The sequence below is a fragment of the Melospiza georgiana genome, chromosome 5 (genome assembly GCF_028018845.1).
Source record: "Melospiza georgiana isolate bMelGeo1 chromosome 5, bMelGeo1.pri, whole genome shotgun sequence".
NCBI lineage: Eukaryota > Metazoa > Chordata > Aves > Passeriformes > Passerellidae > Melospiza > Melospiza georgiana.
In genome coordinates, this window is record NC_080434.1 from 57,472,432 (window position 1) to 57,496,936 (window position 24,505).

The 24,505-nt window shown below is 38.7% G+C and overlaps 1 protein-coding gene across 2 annotated transcripts in view; it reads right to left on the bottom strand.

Annotated features, from left to right (window-relative positions):
* Positions 1-2,367: 2,367 nt before the first annotated feature.
* Positions 2,368-24,505, bottom strand: part of STK32B (serine/threonine kinase 32B) — a 155,887-nt gene continuing 133,749 nt past the window's right edge. The window contains exons 10-12 of one of the 2 annotated variants that reach the window (XM_058024838.1): positions 22,280-22,411; positions 21,450-21,514; positions 2,368-2,559 (exon numbers count right to left, since the gene is read on the bottom strand). In XM_058024838.1, the coding sequence (XP_057880821.1) occupies positions 2,421-2,559; positions 21,450-21,514; positions 22,280-22,411 (336 nt within the window). In that variant the 3' untranslated portion in view covers positions 2,368-2,420. The remainder of the gene's footprint in view (positions 2,560-21,449; positions 21,515-22,279; positions 22,412-24,505) is intronic. The other variant, XM_058024839.1, reaches the window with a different exon arrangement.

Consider the following 24,505-nt stretch of genomic DNA (forward strand, 5'->3'; position numbering starts at 1 on the left):
GATTCAATATTGGGTCTCCATGGTATAACCGAGGGCATTCACTGATCTGTGTAATAAGTTGACACAGATAATTATATGCAGCATAAGGTAGAGCTTCAGTCAGTGGAAGTGCCATGGACTATGGATAAAGCTGATTGGTGCCATGATTTCATTTTTTTGCAAGCAGTACAGTTTGGGAAATGATTGTGTGGCAACAAGCGTGAAATTAAAGTGTGTGAGTGAGCTTGCATTCATGCACAATGCTCTGTGCAAATATGTTTAAGTTAGATGCAATCTATTGAATAGCCAATCTCCTCTCAAAACCAGCTCAGTAAAGCACTGGCAAATACACCCAACAAGAGACAGATCAGGCTGCAAATATTTGGTAGAATCATGCTGCTAATTAAATTCTATCTGCAATAAACTCCTCCGATTTTTAATGCAGTCACTGATAATCTTGCACTATGTAGCTCTTTCATTTCACCACTTCTCATCCTATAAATCCAGGCTTCTTGGGGGCTATGTGTGCATTGGCTGACAGTGCAGCTGGACAGGAGAGGCTCTGCTGACCTGACATCCACATGAGAAACATCTGGGGAAGTTCCATCTCAGATTTTCCCTCACCTGTTCCAGTTGTCTACAGGCTCAACACTGGAAAGATGGCAATAAGTGCTCTCATGGAACACATCTTCTGGTGTTGTATCATCCAAAGAGCACCAGATTTGGGTGCTAAAATATGTACCAAAATGCAGTAAGGCTGTAAGGTTAGGGCATTTACTTCAAAAATGCCTTCCCAGCCTCAGTTAAGGTGCTAGCACTGTGGCATCATATGTGGTTGATGTATAAAATCACCCAGAGCAGCTCTTCTTGCTCAAAATAAAGATTTTCTTTCAGATCCAGATCAAGGTCCAAGATCACCATGCATTTTGATTGGAACAAAACAATAGGTGTTTCCAGAAATAATCTGAAATCTTATCTAGTTTGGTCCTTCCCAAGGGAAACGAATATCAAGTAAAAAAAAAAAATAAAGAAAGGATGGATGGGAAATAGTTTATTCTGGGTGATGAAATTTATCCTCTTATGACCAGAAAAATTTTGCTCCTTTGTTTGATTGTATGATTATTTCAGTCTGTGACCAAATTAAGAAAGAAGACCAACACCATACTTGTGACAGACATAAAATCTTTACCTTTGTACATTTGTAAACTGTTTGCTGTTGATGATATGGAACACTGTATCATTTCATGGAGTGATAAAAATCTGTATTTGTGGAAAAGTTGTGACCAAAATTACATATAACATAAACCAAAATTTACAATAGATTCAATTACAAAGAACTTTTTTTTTTAAAGAATGAAAATGATGCTGTAAAAATAGATTATTTCAAATAAAACATTTCTCACTTCCAAAAACCTAACCTAATTGTTTTAAAAAGTTGAAATGAAACTTGCTTACAGGTGATAACCTTTCAAAACAAAAGCACAATGGGACAGAATAAACATGCATTTATTATCAAAATGTGGATGTACAAGTTGTAAAATATCATAAATGTTTGGAATTTTGGGTGCTGTTTAAAATAAAAGTATTTCATGTCAGCAATATTTTGACTAAAGTAGGTTTCTTTCTATTCAAGATAGTTTCATCCAGAATAGATCAATGAAAACAGAGACACATGTAACTTTTTAACATTTTATAACACCTAGCTATGGATCTGAGCAAATTCTTATTGTTTTTAGCTCTCCTTACTAAGCTGCCTTTCAGCTCTGGCTCAGTCAGCCTATTGTTACAAATAAAAAGGTGTTTCTGGTCCTGCAACCAGTAAAGTCACTAGCAAAACTTTGACTTGGCCAGGGTCACACCTGTTATTACAAAGCAGAACACAGGATGTTAAAGAACAATGTGAATACACTTACACTGCAACTTTCTCAATGAGTTTCAGGTATTTAAATGAAATTATTCAGTGTTTGGCCTATTTGACACTACATTAATGTATTTACATCATGTACATCTGTTATAAACTCAACAGCAGATGCTTAGAGACAGCTGTGTCCAGCAGTTTCACAAAATTTCAAACTGGACCATTTTAATTAACAGAGAGATTGGGGTAATATTAAAGCCTTCAAGATAAAGCTGGCTCCAGTTGTCTCTTGCAAATATCCAGGAATGTGGCAATCTTTGAGAGGCTGCCTAATGAATTGCTTCAAGTTTTCTTCCAGGATTTTGAAAACAAAAGTCACACTTACTTAAAAAACTGTATTTTGCTGCTGATGGTCATTTTTCCAGTGGCAGAGTCAAGAGCAGAGTTGTAGGTGGAGAACCTCAGCCTGTGTGCTGTGTGGGTTTGTCCTTGGCCAGGGATGCTGTTTTGGGTGGGCCAGGATGGATGCAGGGATGCAGGGAGGATCCCCCCTTGCTGCCTGTGTGGGAGCAGGCTGGGCTCACTAGCTGCTGCAGCCCCTGGTGCAGCCCTGTCCCAGCAAATTGTTGTTCCTCCCGTCTTGGAGCTTCTCGTGGCTCTGGAGAGATGCTCTGCTGTCAAGGCTGGAAGTCTGCCCACTTTGATCCTGCTGTCTTCTTAACCTGCCAGAGGTTAAAAACACAGACAGAGCTGTCATGTGCAGGTAGCTGTACTGCAAGGACAGCTGCTGCCTGCCCTGTGGACAGCCACATCCTCCTGGTACTAAGCATTCCTGCATCATTTCACCCGTATTCAATGCTTGAGCTTTGCAGCTGCCATTTCCTCTAAACACTGATGATTGCTTCCCCCTAAATACATGCAATTAGGCCTTGGACAAATCCTGCTGCCCTTAATGCCTGCCATAAAGAGCCAGCAGAGAATTGTGCTGGCTTTAGCACCTCTGCTCAGGCTGCAGCTTGGTAAAACCTCCAGCTAGCTGGAGGCTGATGGAAGCTGCAGACTGGGCACACAACAGCTGCTCCCCTCTGTTGTCCTACAAAATGATCAGTAACCTTCTTCAGTAAAGGAGAAAAAAAGCATGAGATGAAAGTATTTTCAGTATTCCTCTTGTTGTTACTTCATGTTATCCAAACCTCATGACTGGTGTCGAGGAACATCAGCAACAAAATCCTATGCTCCAAGACTGCAAAGTTCTCCTCTTTTTACTTAATTTTCTGGAGAACAGCAACAGTCCTAGAATCACCTGCAGTCCCCACCAACTGTGTTATCAAAGAGCTTCTCAGCATTTCTGCTCAACAGCAATCTCTGTGATTTTACTATGATTCATGACATATTCAGTATTTTCTTCCAAACACTGTGTAAAGATGTAACTTTTTTGAAGGATTTTTTTCTCTGTTTTTTTTTTTTTTTCTCAAAATGGGAAATAGTATTCCTCAAAAAGGCACCAAGACTTGGCACCAGAGACATTATGGAAGAGCTCTTTGCTACAGCAATTATAAAAGGTATATATGCTATGCCCCCAAAAAAATCCCAACTTTGCAAATAATATAGAATACCTAGGAAATAGTCATTAGTGGAAAAGCGTGTAAAAATCAAATTTAAAGGGTCAATTTCAAAGCCTTAAATACTTCCAGATGGCATAAACAATATGGAGACACCATACTGAACACTCAGAAGAGAACGTGATGGGACATGAAAATACTGCAATTAAACAGATGAATAGGGGAGGCTATTAAAGCAAAAAAAATAAAAAAAAGGGAACACTGTGTAAAAGGGCAGACACATTAAATGAAAAGCTTCAAGGCAGACTGAAAACAAGAAATTAGAGGAACAAATTGCCAAAAGAATTTTTGGTGCAGTTTTCTAAGTGCAGCAGAAATTCAATGGATACCATTGAATCTGTAGGTCAGTGTATGAGTGAATTATTAGAGAACAGCACAGAAAATATGAGTCCCCAGCTGAAAAGCCAATTAATTATCTTCACCAATGTTCATGACAAACGAGCTGAGGGAGATTCCTTTCCTTAAGAGAAATTTGTCCATTGTCTCCAGTTAAAATTTCAGTGAAACAGCTTTAAAACCAGTTGCTTAAATTAATGTTGACAAAGCATCAAGACAATGGATTTTCACCCTAAGCACTTTAAGAAAATTGCAATTTTTGCACAGCTGAATGGAGAGTGTAGCTCTTCAAAGTGTCTTAGCATCCATGGAAGACAGCATATGTGATGATGTTGGTCGTTAGCTGGTTTGGGGTATTTTTTGTTTGCTTGTTGGTTTGGGGTTTTTTTAACAAGATCTTCAAAAAAGATCCAAGAGACTACCAGGAGAGCAATAGACTTCAACTTGAGACTTGAAACATCTCAGGATCTGAGCTACTGGTACAAGAATAATGGCTTGTAGTCATCAAGAGAAAAGACTGCAGTGCTTGGAAACTCATGCTGCAAAGAGTGGGTGGCAAACCTTGCAAACTGCTGAACAGTGCTGTGAGAAAAACTTTGGGTCCATAGAGATCTGAGGAATCATTGCATTGGGCTAAGACATATAAGTGTTTTCTTCCTGGAATTGTCTATTTCCTTTGTTTGTAAAATGCTGAAAAAGAAGGCATTTACTGCACTGCTCAATTTAAAAGGAAAATAAGAATTCTCTCAACATGAAGCAAGAAAACACCAATTTAATTTTTTTTTGAGAACCACTCAAACTGGCACAAAGCAGGATGCATGTAAGGAGGACAGTGGAAAAAGGAGAGAAATAAAGCCCATGCTGAGTTCAAAGGATACCTCTGGCCAGCTTCAATTTTTTCACTCTCTACAGAGGTGGTTAACAATGCTGATTCATTTCCATTATTTTCTTTTATCCTGGTCCTACTCCCAGGTCTACTATTGAAACAGAATATGAGGATTTGTAAGTCTTAAAGAAATATATTGTTTTAGCAATGCTTCACTATATTCTCTTTTCAGACACTTTTTCTGTATCTAGATTCACTATGCATATTTCAAACTATCAAAGTAAGCAATGGGTTATTAACCTGATGATGAGGTAAAAAATAACTGCTATTTAACTCTTTGATAATTTATTAATGACTGTATATAGTTATTAAAATTACATTAAGGATTTCACTCTAGGGGTTTATTTATTGCAGGCATACCAGAACCTGCTCACCAGTGTACCCTTGGGGCTGGGAAACTGGACTAAGAACCAGGAGATGCTGATTCTGTTTCCACGTCTGTCACCCTTTGGACAAACTGCAGCACATTTCTGTGTCTCAGCTTCTCTCATCAGAGGCCAAGCAGCTGCTGTCAAGAATGATGGAAGCTGAGAACTTTGTGTCTCTAAGTGCTGCTCTGTGTCTCACAGGCCTGAGTGAAACAAGGAATTACAGTCTGGTGTCTGTGATAATTAGAAAAGAAGGTGGCATGTATAAGCAACCAAAATGTAATTATGCTGCATGTATAATTATGCCTGTATGCATTATTGAATATGCAAAAATACAAAAGTAAAGAGAACAGACTGGCTAAAAGCTAGCATGGAAAATAAAATATTGAACAGAAAAAGACTGCAACAACTATGGCAGGATAGAAAGAAAATCACAAACATTTAATGAAAGACAGTAGAAAACTTGGGACCAGCAGGGAATTGCTTGCAGCTCAGCTTTGTTCTCTAGATGAAGAAGAATTTTGAAGTTTGTCTTTAGGCTGCGTAGTAGGATAAGTTCAATGACAAAGAATGAAAAGTTGCAGATTCAACATAACTGTCAAAATTTCAGATTTGCTAAGAATAAGCCCTCCTCCCAACAGCACTGCAGTTTCAGAAAAAATAAAATAAAGCAATTGGTTTGTATTTCTCTTTACCTCAAAACTGCAGACTCAGGTCAAGACACAAAGAAATATGTGTGCACAGTCTCTTCAGTCAAAATATTGGACTGTTACAGAAGTGAAATTTCTCTCTTTTTGGTGCATTCTTGGTTCCTTGGTGTCAAACCCAGAGCACTTTTCTGTCAGATGTTCTAAGCTCTTAAAAAATGTGAGTACCTTGACATGTTTCCTGTAATCATGGCAAAATAAATGCAGTCTGGGCCATTCTGTTCAAAAATGACACTAGTGCAATAAATCATTTGTAGGAAGCTGCTCTCCAGTGAATGACTTATCTTGCCTTTAAGCTGGTGCAGCTACAGCCTGTGGTAACTTTATAAGGGCCCAGGGAGAATGGATGGATTGATGTGGTGGATCTGAAGCAGGTACCTGTTCCTGTGCTGAATACTGTTGGCTAAGAATAAATAATAAAATGGCCAGCTATGGATGAAAAAGTGAACAAGTGGTTCTAGTGGATATAGTCATGTGGAATAAAAAAAAATCCTGCAGGGAAAAGAGGATGAAAATGAATTTGAACAGTGTCTGTTGCATTTACTCCATGACAGTTCTGTACAAATACATAAGGAGTCTCAGAGGCAATTAGCTGGGAACTAAGAGTGGTTCTGCTGAACCAACAAAGAGTTTTCCTTCTCTTCGCCATTGATCCATGCAGTATTGACAGTGTGTGACACTGAGCATTGCAGACTCCTCTCCAGCAGCGAGGAGGAAAGAGGCTGTTCCAGCCACTACAGGAATGCATCAACAACAGTAACTGGACCTCCAGTCAAATCTTGGTTTTGTCAGTATTTCTGACAGAGAGAAAGAGCTGTGTGAGCCATAACTTGGTTTTCAAGGTTCTTATTTTCTGATACTATAATAGCATTCCTGCAGCATTGATTTCTGATACTGGATCTTGAATCTGATATCAGTCAGTGGAAGGGAATTCAGTGGAGTGGGGGAAATACTGGGTCCAAACCCACTACAGCAGTAGAGAGCATTGGCATCAGGCTTTGCAAAACGTACTTGCTGTGTTTGAGAGCCATGTGGAGAATGTTCCACTGCCTGGAGTGTGGTACCACCTTTGGGCAGCTGATGCATTCCTCAGGGGGTCCTGCCAGGCTGCACCTTTCCGGGTGAAACTGAAGCCTCAGAAATGCCAGGAGTTGTTCCAAACTGTGGGCCTGCTCTCTGCAGCCATGAGAGGACAAAAGAAACTTTCTACTGACAAAAGAGAACTCAAGCCAGCAGACCTGCCCCTCCCCTGAGACTCCCACACTCATCACCTCCTAAAGGAAACTCTTTTTATTATGAAAAATCTGCAAGTGAGTTTGCCAAAGTTGCAAATCAAGTGTCCTGAGTGTGGAGGAAACTGAACAGTCTGAGTGGGCAGTGGATGTGCTTTGCTATTTCTAGATTTAGCATTTTACCTTGGCTTCTTGATATTTCACTTTGCCGGAGAAAACAGATGCTTTTGCTTTTGGTCTGGGGAAAAGAAGAGCTTAGTAAAATGAATTATAGAAACTAGTTTTATTGTAGGAAACAAAAGCCTATTAATGAAAACTTTTACATCCTTGGGATAAATCCCAAGAAATAAATAAATCTGTGGAATATTTATCCCAGTTATTTTTCTCAAGGGATGGGGACTGAGATTTGAATAGATGAGGCATGTCTATGTTGGCTTTTTGAAATTCATGAGTCCTGGATGACAGTTTGCTAAATAATCAGAAACCCATTTCAGCTGTATGATTTAGCAGCTACACAGAAGCAATGCTGGTGGCTTGTGCAGATGGCCTTGCTGTAAAGCTAATTCTGAACATGTCAGAATCAGAGGAAAAAAAATGACTGATCTGGCATGGGGTTGACTGTTCTCAGGAAAGAACTACATGTCTCTGACCATGTCATGTGTTTTGGCTACTGGACCAGAGATGCAAAGTCACAAGGGGATTTTTAAAAAGGAGTAAATTTCCTAATGGCCATTTTGGGATTAGCTGGCAACTAACATAGCACTAGAAACTTTTCATTCTCAATATAAAAATCTAGCAATGACATTTTGTGAAGGACTTAAAAGAAGCTGGAAAGGGACAGAGATAGGCACTATTTTTTATATCCCAGCCATAAAAAATAGAAACCTTGAAGTTATGCCATATAGCTAAAATTGCTGGATATTGTCATGCTGAAAAACTTGCATACAAATAGTTTTTACAGAGTGGTGTAATTCTGTAGAGGGACTCCACAAAGTAAGAAGATTCCCACAGTAGCAATGTCTCACAGGGATCCTGCCAGAGCTGGGACACCCAGCATGTCCAGCCAAGATGGGAGCAAGTTGCTAAGATAGCCAAGGATGGAGTGAGAGATTTCTTGGCACTGAGGGCAAGTAAGGTGTCAGTTTGGCAACCATTGCCCTTTCCCACTGTTTGTTTCTAATTTTAATTTTTATTCCGTGTGGTATTGATTCATCCAAATTTGTGTACAAACAGAACCAAGAAAATGCCTGGATGAATAAATCACAACTGGTCAACACAATTTCTTCATCAAGCTGGTGACTCTTTAACTATTCCCACACCACCACTGCCTGTCCCTGAACACAACTAATTTGTTTGACTGATAACTAAGCACTTTTACCAAATGGTCCAGAAATTGCTTCCTAAGGAAATAAAAGTTGTTAGCAGCTGGTTATTGAAACTGGCTTCAAGGCTTAGTTCCACACAAAAGAAAGATGAAATGCTTAGCCCAAGTAGTTTGTAACATTTGTGGCAGTCTGGAGCTCCACAGACTATATCCCCATCCATCTCCATTATTTCCAGTCAAAAGGTATAAAAAGGAAAACTTAATGGGACTTTGGAGTCTAACTGTGGCAATAAGATTTCCTTATTGTGGAACAGGTTCAGACTATATCTCTGTGTTAGTTACATTTTTAAGTGGCTTTATGCAGAGAAACATGTTCTAGAAAGAACAGAAATATTTGGACTGTAAGGATTCAAAAGGACTCACACTGAGTGTGATAAAAATTATAACAAAGCTGCTGGGTGGTTTGAACTGTACATGTTGGTATATCTCTCATGATAAGTTTTGGTTTACATCTCAGTCCTAAATAATAAGTATTCAGAGGTAAGTGGGTGGTTGACAGGTGGAAATTAATTATATTGGTCATACCGGCTCATTTTCTGCATCAGCTCACCCAGCAGCCCCAAAAGACTCTTCCCTTGGCTTGGCACCGAGGATAAATGTCCACAGCACCCACAATCTCTCATGTTTTAGCCAGAAGAGTCACTTCCCCAAAATCATACAAAACCTGATCATTTATAAAACCCCTGTCTAACCTTTATAGCAGCTCATGCACTTCCGTAAAGCAGACACTGCAAAAACAGGGCAAATAAAATGTAGGCCCTGCAGTGCACAATGTCTTTTCAAAAATAATGGGCTGTCTGCACGTGCATCTCACACTCCACTTTGAAAACTTCACCCATTATTTCTCTGCCATCATTTTAATATCGACTGCAGGCAATGATTGTGGAAATGTTGATAAGGGAGCATGGCTTCTGGGACAATGAGCAGCTTGGCTTGTCATCTGCTTTCCTCTGTCTAGAATAAGAATGGACTTTGATACACAGTCACTTCATAATTTTCTGCCTGCATGTTTTAAGGTTTCCCTTAAAAATTGGTCCTCGCTGTGTTCTATTTTTGGGAAAATGGAAGAAGCTGGCAGTATTTTACAATTGTAAATGAGTGCCACTCTTTCTCTTATATCTCCTTTATTCTGCTCACTAGTTCTCTTGTGCCAGGTTTTCATTCAGCTATAGCTTTCAGTGAAAAGGTGAAATAAAGAAGGAAGAAGTGAGCAAGGAGTTCCAATCAAGTTATCTTTTAAATGAATAAGTATCTTGGAAAGAGTATTTTTACTTTTCGAAACAAAATAGCCATAAAATTTGTCATAAAGCACTGAAAATTCCTAGATTAAAAAAAAAAAAAAGTTAGCAAAAATGAGCCTATGAGTTGATCAGAAATTCAGACAAGTTGCTTAATTTCCACTTTCATTCATAAAGAAGAAAATAGTTACTTGTCTCAGTGTAAATCTTAAGGAACAGAGACAAGTTTGTCCAAATACAATGAAATCCTCCAGTTTGAAAAGATGTGCTTTAATTTCATATAGCAGAAATAATTGTTAATCCTGAACATCTGACAAATTATCCATGCATTTCCTATTCCCCAGTGGGATCTGGGAGGGCTCTCATGACAGGCAGCAAACAGAGCACTGCATGGAAATGCAATTCCTGCATTTAGCTAGGGATCAATGCCTGGGAGCTGAGTGAGTGGCACAGACTGCCTCCCATCCTTCTGGCTGATCTCTAATCTGCAAACCAGAGCTGCTGTATTCCAGCTGCTTGTTGGGCAGCCTTTGGTCTATGATAACCCTGAAACATGAAGGGATTTGCTTCAGAGAGTCATTTTGGCCTGGGAAAAATTTATGCCAGGGACCACATTAACAATGAAGCAGTATGGAAGACTGCCTCTGAAAAATAGGTAGAAAACAGCAGTGAAGGTGGAAAATGCAGGGGAAGAAAAAGGAGTAGAAATGAAGGAAGGAGAGTCAAACACTTTTTAAATTATGAAGGATTCAAAAGAATCCCAACCATGTAGATCTAATTAATTAAACTAAATAATTATATAGCTAATTAAAACTATCTCAAAAGACAGCTGTATATAGATAATTTCTTTTTTGGTTTGTTTATTAAAAATCCCACTTTACACCGAGCAGAGGAACAGAAAGCATGGGAGAGTTAATAGTGGGCTTTTCTTTTCTTCAGTCTCTGCACAGAGTGATCTCAGAAGTCTTTTCAGGAAAACAGAAATCACTAAAAGTGTATGAATTTTCTAAGCATTTCTGAGTAAACAAGGAAGGCACGATCCTCCTCTGTGCCAGAGGAAGCCTGAGGCAGACCAGGGCAGAATCAAGGAGCTGCTGGAGCAGAGACAGCACTCATCAGTCAGCAGCATCAGAGCTGAGTCACACAGCTCCAAAGTGAAAATCAGTCTGTAAATGTAGATAATTTCCCCCTGATCTGGAGTTGGTGTAGAGAACCAATGTGTGCAGGGCAGCTTTAAATGGAACACAATCCTCCATCCTCCCCACCGCCTGTGTTATAGAAGGTGAGTGTTTTGGGAAACCTGGGTCCAAGCAGTAACCATCTCACCAGTAGCCAAGAGTGGATGTCATGAATCTTTGGCACTTCCTTGAAAATGTTTCCACCCATGGCTTGCTTGTTCTTGGTCTCCTGCCCCCATGGCTGTGGGCATACAATCCCAACATACAGCCAAATGCAGCTGCCTCCCAAGTGATGCTTTGTGCTGCATGAGATGCCCCTGACTGCCTGACACAGAGAGGGGGTCAGACCACAGAGCACCTGTGCCTGCAGAACCGACACTTAGAAATTATCTGAGTGCACAAATATGGGATGGATTTTATGCCAGCTAACAGCAGACAACTGAAAGATTAGTTCGGGCTCTCTCTACAGGGTAAATAGAGTCACCAACCTAGATTAATTTCTTCAGGTCTAAGCTACCCAATATATGTGTCACAGATCGGTCTTGAGAGAATCAAGTCTCTCCTCACTGAGTACTAAAGGAGCTTAAACTAAAGAAACTATTTTTAGATATATTATTTTAAAGGAATGCAATCTTGTTGCATCTCTAGGAAAACTTATATGCCTTCCCTCTTTGAGAAACAGATTCAAGGCCCTTCCTGTTTAGTGGCCCTCCAAGCTCTGCACAGACTGAACTGCTTAGCAGAGCCAATTTACTGCTGTATTAAAGCTCATTTGTGCCCACACAGTTCAGGTGAGCAGGAATGGAATGGTCCCATCAGTCTGTAACCCAGCACAAGGTGATGAGCTCTGCCAAGAGCTGGACAATGAAATCACAAACAAGAACAGGGCTGCCATTGCCTGTTCATCCATGCAGATGTGCCTCTAGCATATTCAGGCTCTGGCTCTGCCAGGAGTGGCTCTTCTGCAGGACTTGGTCTATATCTTGAAAAATACTTGGTCATCTACTTCCCATTTAATTCAGATATCTCTGTAAAACCTTGTGTATAGGAGTTGTTCTCTGTCCAACCACTATTTTGCTCAGGCTGTCTTTGGCCCCAGACATGCTCTCCTGGTACTGAGTGATTTGATAGAAACAGCCAAAATCTCAGGTCTGTTTTCCTAACACACTGTGATGTATGTGTTTGGATAGCTCAGTAGACTACCAACTAATTATTCAAATAATTATATTTTAACTCCATTTAAATTTAAATTAATGATTTTCAGATGAAAAGTTATGCTTCATTACAGCTTAATGTGAAAAGTAAAATTTTGGGGGCAGTATTCACATGTAACACATATGTCTTCTTTTACCACTGACATTCATGGCATTTACTCCCACTCTTTCCAAAAATCCTTGGGGAAACATTCTTAGAGTTTGGATAATTGATTCAGGTTGATGGTTCCTGCTGAGTAATTACACTCAGTAAATGGCTGTGAATATAATTTTCTATCAGCCAGCAATTTATAATCAAACCTAGCAGGCTCAGGTGCACACAGTGTGAGCGACATGTGAAATACTGTCACTATGCAGAAGGCAAGTGAAAAACTGTGCTGGGTCCTATGGTATACTGACCTGTACTGTATGGAGATCTGAGGTTTATCCTGGGATTTGATAAAGCAAAATAAGTAGACATGAAATAAATAAATGAAGCCTTCAAATTATGTGCAGTCATTTAAGAAATCGTGACTAAACCAAGTGATTAACTCTAACATTAAAGCCAAGTTCAGATTGGTAAAATAGGTGTTTCTTAGAAGTGGGCTATTGTCTCTTCAAGACCAGGTGCATCCTAACCAATGCTTGTCTTATTCAGGCACATTTTAAAATGTGCACAAAATTTCTAGTTTAAAGTGTTTGCAGATCCACATCTACAAGGAACAGGAGAGTAGCTATGAAATTTCCCGATAACTTACTGTGTTTCAGACCTTTTGGGATAACAGGGAAAAAATTTTCTTTCTAGTTAGCCAAAACCCAGTTTTAAGACTATAGTCACCTGTCCATAAATGAGGATATTTCTCAGCAGTGTGGGCCAACCATCATTTTTTAAAAATACATTAATTTCCTAGCCCGTCTTTGGTGTGTATCCTGCAGGGTGTTGTTGGAATCCATAAAATTAGAGGGTTTTTGGGAAATGGTTAAAATGGTTAAAAAAGTATAGGCGTCAGACTGAAGTTCTGTTAGCATTGCAGATACAGCAGAAAAGTTTCCCAAGCAAGCAGAAAAGTTTCCCAAGCAGTAGAGCATATAACAATAGGCCTCTGTAGAATTGGCTTTAGGATGGCAACAAGGTTATTTAATGTATATCTTTAGAAGGTTATCATGAATAGAGCTCTGTTCTTTGTCTCTTATGAACCAGTCTTTGTTTTAACTACCATTATGTGTGTTTTATAAGATTGGATAGAATGCTTGTCAATATGTGTTTTTCTATGTATGATTGGCTGAAATCTAGACTGACATGGTTTTAAGTCTTTCTGTATTACCCCACCCTCTTGGGACAGTTTTGGTGGATCAGCGAGCTGATAACATCCTCTCTCCATTGTAACAATGTTCTGGACGGATGTGCCAACAATAAAAAAAGGCTCTTCACTGGTCTGATTTGTCCAGTGTTGTCCATGTTTGGAAGTAACTGCCACGGCAAGTGGGTTCCTTTTTTAAGACGTGGGTTCCTGACACAATTGGACCTCTATCTACCCTTCAACCCCATAGGTGTAGGCTCACCCTTTTGTTCAGGTACCTGCAGATGGATAGATCACAGGGAGGTCAAGGGACCCACTCTGTAGCAGTTCATGAAGAAATGCAGTCTGTATGAGGAAACCCATATCTGAGCAGGGGAAGAGTGTGAGGAGGAACAGCAGCAGAGACAACATGCAGTGAACTGGCTGCATTCCCCATCCCATGTGCCCCTGGCATGGAGGAGGCAGAGATTTTGGGACCAGGAGAAGGGAGGGGTAGAGGGATGGTGGGTTTAAGATTTGGAGTTTACTTATTACTATCCTGGTCTTTTAGTTACTGGCAATAAATTAAATTAACCTTCCCCAAGCTGAGCCTGTTCTACCCATGACAGTAACTGGTGAGTGATATAACATAACATAACATAACATAACATAACATAACATAACATAACATAACATAACATAACATAACATAACATAACATAACATAACATGTGAGTGATCTCTCCCTCCCTGTCCTTTCCTCACCCCATGACCCTTTTGTGGTATTTTCTTTCCCCTGCCCAGCTGAGGAGGGCCATGATTGAGCGACTTTGGTGGGCACCTGGCACTCAGACAGAGCCAACACACCTCTAAAGTCAGTCTGGCTCTGCCTAATTATTTGACAATATTTCACTCCACTGAACACCACATCCCCCAGGTCAGTCAGTGAGGTGCACCCACAACAGGAGCATGGACTGAGCCCCAGGAGGGACACAGGAAAATTACCTGCAAATGTGAGGTCATCCCAAAGGATGGGGGATGTGTCCTGGAACACAGCAATGGACAGTTTGAATCTTACCTAAATCTCTTACTGACCTAAGTCTGCATTTATTTTCCTATTTCCAAAAGGTTAGATATATGTGTAACACATACACACACACACACACACACACATATATATATATATACATGCATACTTGCATATATACAATATATCCATACTTGTATGCATAAATATGTATATTTTATTGTTCAACCTTTGTGCTGTTGTGAAGACTATATGAAAATGGAAATCTTGGAAGCTGTGAGAAGCCATAAATGCACGTGCCCAGCAATTCCAGCTAACAAAGATTCCCCTTTCTCATAGTGGCCCATTTCAGACACCAGGGCATGCTGTTGACAAATAAGCTGAGTGGAGATAAATGTCTGCTGTGGTTTATTCCCCTCACTTTTGACATTTCCAGATTTCCTGAACCAATGACTGCATCAGAAGCCTCACATCTCAAAGATCTTGATGGATTTTTTCTCAAGAATTTCTCTAATTCTCTTCTGAATCTTTTTCTATGTTTAACATCCAAATCACCACTGAGCAACATGATGCATTTCACAAAAAAGCATGGTTGATTTTCTTATTACCCTGCTGCCTGATAACTTTGTGACCTTGGGTAACTACAAAGAGTGAATAATCATTGCTTAGTCATCTTCTCAATAAGTTTCAGACCATGTTATTATTTATCCTGTTTCTGTCTTTTCAGTTGCCTCTTCTCTGAGTTTAAATAAGTTCAAGTTTATTAAACCCTTCAACATGACCCATGTCACCCCCCTGGCCAATTCAGTTTTTCTTAAAAACTTTCTAAGTCCTTTTTAACCTTTTTGAGATGAGGAAGCAGAGCAGTACACAGAATGGAACATGCAGATGTATGTATTGAACATACATTTATCTGTGGCTGGTTTTTGCAGGAACATTTCAATATCTTTCAGTCTTACACTAAGCATTGTGCTATCCACAGTATTTTCAAACTCTCCCTCCTTCATAACTGAAGCTAATTTTGAGTCTATTATCCTAAATATAAAATTTAGATTTTCTTCTTCTGACTGTATTTGCATTTATCAGCACTGAATTTGAGCTGCCATTTTCTCATCCATTTGAGCTGCTATTTTCTCACCCATTTAAGCTGCCATTTTCCGTAACTCAGAACCATGGCTATCATTATCTACTGCAGTTCTTTTCACTCAGATTTAGCTGTGACTGGTCTGGTATCATAAGTGAACTTTGTGACCTCAGTATTCACCTTCCTTTCCAACTCATCTATGAATGTGTTCCACAGACACATGGACATCAGAGTGACTGGCAGTAATAATGTTATCTCATTACTGGCTTGTTTCTGCATTGCTTCAGCAATTGGACACAAATTTCTGCCTTAAAACAGGACAAGGAGTTCAGTCTTCATGACTCAGTTTATGGAGACTCATAATAAGGGAAAATTTATGTTAGAGTGTGACATAAAGAGAGGTGAAGGTAATTACCTCATGGAGGTAATTCCCTATGGCAATGCAACAGCCATGCCCTGTTATGCAGCCTTTATTTATCACAGCTATGATTTGTCCCATGTAACCTGATTTAAAAAAATGGTACTCAGAATTATGCAGTTGTGCTTCCCCTCCAAAGTCTGAAATGTACAAATTTAGACTCCTCTTTCCTCTGCCTGTGAATTGACTTCCAATTCATTTTTATGAGTTGCATTTGTGTTTAGTTTTCTGTGAATAGAAACCAGTTTCTGGCCTCCAGTGCTGAGGATCTCCATCTGTTATCCTGATTCTTCCAGGACCACATTTCAAGGTGGAGAATGTGCTGACAGGTGCACCCCCATGCAACTTTCATTCCTAAAGTTGGATGGTGGAGTGCAGCCATTTTAAGGACATCAGTACTTGTTTGGAAAACTTTGACCATTTTTCCTGGAAGACTTTTAAAATGAAGTTCCAGATAGTGACTATCCTTTGTAGTTTTTTTTTTCCCTCCATGAAACTGTGAAGGGAACACATTATTGAAACTGGCATTTTTATGACCACTCCTTTCTCCAAAAAAAGTGAATTTGAAGGTATGCCTGTAGAAAAATTACCAGTTTGGGATTACTATGTTCAAACTTTTAGGTAGCTTGGCTCACTAAGAAGAGAGTGACATTTGGATTGGTAATTCTAAACCAGTAATAACAGGCAGGAATCAGAGGCAGAAGTGAAAGGGGTCCTGTGGGCAAGCAACAGTTATTACTGCCCAAACACAAACCAGGTTCAATCATCACATTCAGAAAAGCATCTTTCCAATTGCAAGAGCAATCTCCAAAAGCAGACAGATCCATTACAAAAGGGAGAAGAAAGGTTCAGTGAAGAGCAGTGTAACCACTAGAAACACTCAGAAAGAAATGGATTTGAACTGAATTAAGGTCAGCAGAAGGGGCAAGAAAAGGACTGCAGCCTCATCCAAAAAGCATTCAGATATCTGAAGGATTATGATAAATATCTCCAGAGACACTAAGAGACATAAAATACATATTAAGAAAAATACATTCAATGAGTTACACTGCAAATCATTATGAATATTCAATTTCAATCAAATTGAAATGAGAGTACTCAGAGACTCTGAATTTGAATCTTAAAAGACAATTAAAAGGAAAGAAAAAGAACTAAAATGAGAGAGATAATAAATTTGATCTTATAAAAAATGCAGAGAATATTAAGTAAGCTTTTAATCCATGATATGGAAAAAATCAGACAAGAGGGTTTTATGCATCTTAATATGCTTTAAATATGCTCCCTCAAGTTTTGGTGTTTATTCTGGGAACAGAGAGCTGTCTGTTCACCTCGAGCTGTTCAGGATCATTTATAAGAGAATGAGATATGCTCAAATGGAAAAAATGATAGCGGGAAAAGACAGAATAATGTGCTTCAATTTATGGCACATTTTTTAGTGTGCTAGCATTGAACAAATACTGAGCAGAGGAATAAGGTGTATCAGTACTTAGGGCAGAGACAAATCTGTTCAGATCAGTGGGGACAAGACAGGTGAATACCATAACAATGCTATTGCAGCATATTAGTATTAAGTTAAAAACCTCCAAATTCAAAATCACTAGCAATGTTTTGAAAGTTCTTGCTGGAATTATTAAAAACATGGATATTTTTCTAATCTGTTCATTGCATTTGTTAAAATAGTTTTGCAGAATTCTAACCCATTTTCTTGTACATTGGATATATGAAGTATATATTCTACTCAGTAAAATGTGGATGTTTGATTTTGCTTTCTTTAGCAGGCTGATTATTTTGATTAAGTTTGTGAAGCATCTAACTGAAGGATTATTCTGCCTGATAAGTAAATATTTCTTGTGTTTTCTTCTCTCTTCTTTGAATTCTTACATCTTCAATCTAAAAGGCATCTTTCAGGGAGAAGAAGAGATTCAGGACCTTAAAGGGTAAGAAATATGATTTCATCACATGCAAATATTGGGTCTTTTTCTTAATTTCTGGTCATTCCATATTTTAGATATTCATGAAGAGATGTACTTGTATGTGAAGATCTGTTTAGTGATAACAGTACAAAAATAGCAAAAGAATCTCTGCTCAGCTTTTTAATAAAACTGCAAGCAAACAGTGTGGCTTTATCTGTACAATCTCCCCCACCACAGACACACACACAAAATTCAAAAAAGAAAACTTGAAAATGTAGCCTACAGCTTCTAAATAATATCAAATTCTGGAAAAATTGCTGGCAATTCTATGGGAATACACATTAAGATGCTGCAAAATGTTTGGTGCTGCGTTTCTGGATATAAAAAAAATAAAAAATACAGAAATTAAATTTAAAAACTAATTATTTTGCCACAAAAAGGAGACAAACAGATCCTTGAAAACTACTTTAGATACTATTTTCAAGCTAATCAGTATGTAGATCATTTGTATATCAGAGTTTATTTAGTTTATGTGTTCAAAACTAAGAGGCTACACTGACACTTTTAACAATAGAAAACAAATCCTGCAAAAGGATTTTCCCATGTTATTTTACTTTGGATCAGGGCAGCGTGTGCCCCTCTCTTGTAGGTACTGGAAGATAATGTCACTGTGGACAGATGCCATACCCCCATGTCACATCAAAACACACACACTGTGTGTGTTTTACAAATAACTGTGTATGTTAAAATAACACACACAGTTATTTTAATTTGTAGCTCACATCCACTGAAATATTCAACAGAAGATGCCCTCTAATCAGGATTATGTAAGGGATACAAATCTAACTTTTTACCCACTGCTGACAATCACTAACTTCATGTCTTTGTCCATGAAACCCTTGCTTAAAACATCCCTACAAATACCAGTTTTCCATTACTTAAATACAGAAAGCAACAGAATAAATGTGCACATTCTGTCTTTGTCTTCCTTAACCAAAACTTTTAACATACTCCAGTTCCTTTCACTGTGTTTAAATTCTTTTTAGCATAGTGGGCCTTTTCTCTACCTCCCCTGCTCCTCTTGCCTACAATCTAAGGGTTTCTGATGATCTCCTGAGCTCCTTGAGAAGAAAGCCAGTATGACACATTGCAAGATTTGCAGTGTCTGTTGAAGCATGAAAGACACGCAGTGGAACAGTGGCACAGTGTAGAACTACCAGCAAGGCATTCAAAAATACCAGATTTTGCTTTTCATAGCAGACATTTTACAAGTATTGGATTGCAGGATGTTGTGTAACTGTGATGGCTAACACCACAAAATTAACTATGTATTAACAACTGACTTTATGTTGCTCAGTTAGAAGTATCTGAATTTTTTTCCTTGCATCCTTGTAGTTTGAGGAGTCTCTTTTCTTCCCTTGAAAGACATGCTATTTTTTTTCCCATCCTTTATTAGTATTTATGTAGTGTTCTGTGACACTGAAATAAACTGAGCAGAAGGCTTAAGTGACAATAAAATGTAGATTTTTTTGCTGCTGAATTTAATGAAGATCTAAGGAAATAAGCAGATACTTTCAACAGTTTATATGTAGAGGAACATGGAAGAATATCAGAATGTCTGGCTGCATTAATCTGAGAGTGATTTAAAGGCCTGTTTGGGATTGACACCTCACCTAATAATGCAATCACATTTTAATACGTATTATATTTGTAGAAAGAAACATTTCACATCTTTCAGCATTTTCAGTTGTTCCTAGAAACTTGTTGGCCATGTGGCTTTGGAAACACATGTAAGCACAGCCTCAGCTTGTTCATCCAGTCCTGAGGGCACAGAAGGTCTGAGGAAACCCTCCCTGAGTTCCTCTTGTGTATGCTGTGTAGCTTCTGGTATGATGGCAGCTGTGCCTGCCACTGCTCCTGCTTTGTTCTCATTAACTTGAATTCACACTGCACTTCAAACATTCGACTCCTGCTTCCCCCTTCTTAACATTTTTTTCCTTGAAAAATATTACAGGAATCTCTCCATGTCTTTCTTAAGCTATGATGCAATTGAAAAGAGAAATGGTTGTGATCTGGTGCAGGATCTGTTATAGGTCAAAACTAAATATTCTTCCTTTACCTTGTCAAAGCCAATCAAGCAATGACCAAAACACATGCTTTTCTGGTTGAAGTGCATGTGGTTTATCTTTTGCTTCCATTTTACTTGTACTCCATTTCTCTTGATTTCAGAGTTCTTTATAGATTGTGTTGTTACTGTAATTGTGCAATATGAAACAAATGAAAAAAATTTCTATGCATAAAAAGATTTAAGAATAACGCAGTAAAATCATGACTAGAAACATTGTTCAAGGTAGTGAACGCATCAATGAGATTTTGAGTGTCTTACAAAATCTGGTGTTCTGACTTCCAAAAATTGCTGCATATTGGATATGCCTCATATGTGACTCTAGGGTAGGTGGGAGACTCACACCTGGAAATGAATTACTTGTATGAACAGCTTCTAGGAAACTCATTAAATTGATTAACCAATGTCATATTTTTCTAATCTCGTTACTATGATCTTAATAATTTTTAATTTTGTGGGTTAAACTACAAAGTTCAAACATTCACTAGTTCAACTGATTCAAGGAACCCACCAAGATGCTTCTTGAAACTTTCTATGGGCTGACTTGGTCTGGGTTCTCTTTTTTATGGCTTTTACAGAAACCAATGGCTTCCTTGTACTAGAGATCATGCAAAATAACGTGAAGAATCTGCTGGACCTTCCTTTTCTTTCTAAGACCTTGTATTTTCTGTGAGCAGTCTGTATCAGTCAGAAATGTGCCATGGATTGTAACAGGAAGAAAGGTAGATCGTGGCATAATTTCCTGTGTGCTATTGTGTGAACTGTGCAAAGCTGACAGTTCCTTTTCAGTTTTAATTACAGAGACAGTAATTGCCTGCACTGTATGCATTAAATAAAATAGTCACAACTTTTAAATTAATTTTTAACATCTCACAACTCTATTAGAAAGGCTTGCATGTTTAATTAGATCAAATAAAAACATGTAATTCACTTGAATGAAATGCAATAATTTGACCAAAGACACAAACAAATCCATTGTTATGACTTGCATCTGCTAATACAAATAGGTCCACAATGACTCAGGGGCAGTAATTACAAGAAAGGTAGTGCATTAGTTGAAGCAGGAAGTTTATTGATATCCTTGGGAATCAGTCTTGTGCTTCTGGCAACCCTGGCTGACCCTTAGATTAGAAGTTCTTGTTTCTTGTTTGGTAGAGGTGTAATACTTAGCTTTGTTGAAATAGTTAATGTTGGAATACACTTTTTTTTTTTAATAGTAGGTAAGTATGAACAGCTTTTCCAAGTCAGAACAGTGCTGTCCATAGCATTAAAATTTCATGAGTTATGACTTCCCTTGGTTTTGTTTGAGTTGTGAAAAAGCAGTACCTTTTATTGCATTCCTCTGCTTAATTACTGACAGTTTCTCTGGGGAGTTCCAGTAACATTTACCTCACATTTCTAACATACTTTCATCACAAGGTCTTCTGCTTGCTTTCAGAGATGCAAGAACTACAAAACCATCACACCAGAGACTATAAGAGGAAGAAATCAATGGAAATCCAGTCTTTTAGGCTCTGCTGCTGTGATCATTAATCACCTTCCCTTACACTGTGAGAAAAAAAATAGTTCTCAATTTAATTTTAGTACTGAATGCTAAAGAGGCATTAAGAAATGCACTTACTTCTCTCTGTTGAATATGATGAATTCTTTCCTAACGGTTTCCAAGCACTGCTGCAGGTGTACGTTCTTTAAAAAACAGCATGAATAGGTTGATTAAAAAAGATGAGGAATCATAGACAAAAATCACAACAACACAAACAACACTGAACAAAATGCTTATGAATGAATGCTATCAAGAGGCATTTCGAAGACTCATTAAATTGGGCTGTGATAGCACAATCAATCTCATTCTTTTGGAAGAAGTTCCTCACAAAGAATTCCTGAGGATTTTTACATCTGATAGCTCTAGGAAGAACAGCTTTTATGAACATTCAAAATCATTAGGAGTAGCAGCATAATTTATAAAACCTCACTGGGATGATAATTCAAGTCTGGAAATTATTATTAATCTTCTTGGTACTCTTGACTGTTCATATAATGCATCTTTCTACGTGGAACACATTAGTCAAGAGTGGAAGAGACAGCTTTAACATATTTATAAATAACAAGCCTTTTCAGTTTTGGGTAGTAGTAGCAAATAAATACTCTTTGTAACTATCTCTGCATGTGTGGGAAGTGTTTTTTGCAACTGGCACAGTTTTTCATACTTTAAATGAGCATCTGTGATAATCTTAAAAATTATTCTAGCTTAAAGATATGTTACTATTTGACTGAAATAAATGGTTGCTTTTCATCTTGCTTTGGAGGTGATTTATGCAATGTATAAAATGACAGAGGGGTTGAGTATATTTTCAGAGGTGAAAAGCTGAACATAACTGAGTTTACTATTATTATTACACTATTAGAGTGTAAGCAAAATGCCACTGACTGCAGTCACAGTCCCCATCTTACCAGTGGGCAGGTTTCCTTAGCTCCATCTTTGGATTTGTTTTTGGCAAGTCGCTTTTTCTTTTTATGGAGAGGCTTGGACTCTAAAATCATTTCTTCAAGTTCAAATGTGGGATCACAGTTCAGTCTTCCTTTCTGGTACAAAAGGATTCAAAGTTAATCTTTGAAGCATCGTTGTGTTTTTTTAATTTGCTTGGCAAGTGATAACAGCAGTAATAATGAACCAGCTCCTAAATCACATCTGTAAAATGAAAACTGTCTTTTTTAGGTCTGAAGTGATGCTCAAAGTTTAAATAAGGGAGAGAAGATAAAAATCATATTATAAAGCAATTATAAAGAGTTAGATTCTCTTCCTGGTTATAAACAGATATATTTCTACAGTGACAAAAGTTATGTTACCCAGGGAGAGATTAATCTGGCCCAGGGTCTTCATCAGAATATCAGTTAGTGCTGAAGAGTAATAGTGACACCAGCAATAGTGCAGAAGAGCTGGGGAGTACCTCTAAGACCTTGCTGAAATCTGATTTGCTGAAGTGTTGCAGTGGATTCATTTACTGAGATGCTGTCCATGAGAACAAAGGAAGGAGCAGGCCTGTTTAGGTTAGTAGCATTCATATAAAAAAGAGTTCAGAGCCTTATAGAATCCCAGGTTGGAAAGGGTGTCAAGGATCATCTGGTCCAACTTTTCTGGGCAAAACCACAGTCCCCAGTCTGGACAAGATAGCCCAGCAACCTGTCCAGCTGAATCTTCAGAGTCCAGTTTTAGAGACTCCACTGTTTTTGTGGACAGATTCTTGAAATGGCTGATTGTTGTTATGAAAAATTTTGCTCTTGTGTCCAACTGGAATCTTCCCAGGAGTTACTTGTACCCCTTGTCTTTTCCATGTGATCCCCTGTAAAAGGGAGCCTCCATCTTGGTAGCTAACCTTTAGATAGTGGGGCATGGTGATAAGGTCTCCCTTAATCCTTCTTTTCTCAAGGCTCTACAAGCCCTGTTCTCTCAGCCTTTCCTCTTATGGCCTATTTCTCACTCCTCTGATCATCTCTGTGGCCCTTCTCTGGACCCTCTCCAGCCTGTCCACGTCTTCTTTGTGTAGTGGGGACCAAAACTGAACACAGTATTTCAGGTGTGGCCTGGCAAGTGCTGAGTAGATTGGGGCAATGACTTCTTTGTCTCTGTTGGTGATGCACTTGTTGATGCAAATCAACATCCCCTTGGCTTTCTTTGCCATGGCAGCACCCTGGTCCCCCACACTGAGCTTGCTGTTCACCTAGACCTCCAGAGCTGCTGGAGCTGTTCCTCAGCTGGACAGATCCCACCCTGGAATATATTTTCCCAGGTTTAAGACCTTACACTTGCTGAAGTTCATAAGGTTCTTGTTAGCCCACTCCTAAAGGGTCTTCCTGCAGGATAGTTCTCCCAAGGTGTCCACTTTCTCACTCAGTTTGGTGTCATCAGTGTCTTCCTCAGGGTACACTTGATCCCTTGATCCACATCATTTGTTCGGGTTTTAAGCAGTGTTGGACCCAATATTGATCCCTGGGACCCCACTTGTGACAGGCTCCCAGTTTGAGGAGCAGCTTTTTCCAACTCCCCCGGGTGCAGCCCCTCACCAGTTCCCCACCCATTAAATGGATCACTTTTCTATACCATAACACATAAATATCTCACAAAGGAGACAGTGGGAAACTGTTTCAAAAGCCTTAGAGAAATCCAGGTAAACAATGAGAACCACTTGCCCCATATCAGCTGAGCAGGTTACCTTGTCATGATAAAGTTTGGAAAATCCCATTTGTCCTTGGTGAATCATTTCTGGCTTTTCCCAATCAGGTGCTTCATTCTAATCTATTATTCTTTTTCTATTCTATCCACTTTATTGAGGTTTTCCTTATCCATTACACATATTACTTAAATATTTTGGATTCTTTATTTAAAAAATGCCATGCTAATTTCTGATGCTTGACTCAAATTTTAAGATTCTTTGTTATACCAGAAAGTCCTTCACAAAAAAATTGCAAACAATTTGAATTGTGTAGTGGAAGATGTTAACCTATTTTCCTCTGGGACTTCTGAGATTTCAATCACATCATTGTCACTGTCAAGGTGGAAGTACTAAAATAAGTCATACATAAATGACAGATATTTATAGTAAGCAAAGACACTAAGCAGCAAAATCACATCAGAAACCACTTGTATAATTTGTGGTGTCCTACAATGAAACATTTGGT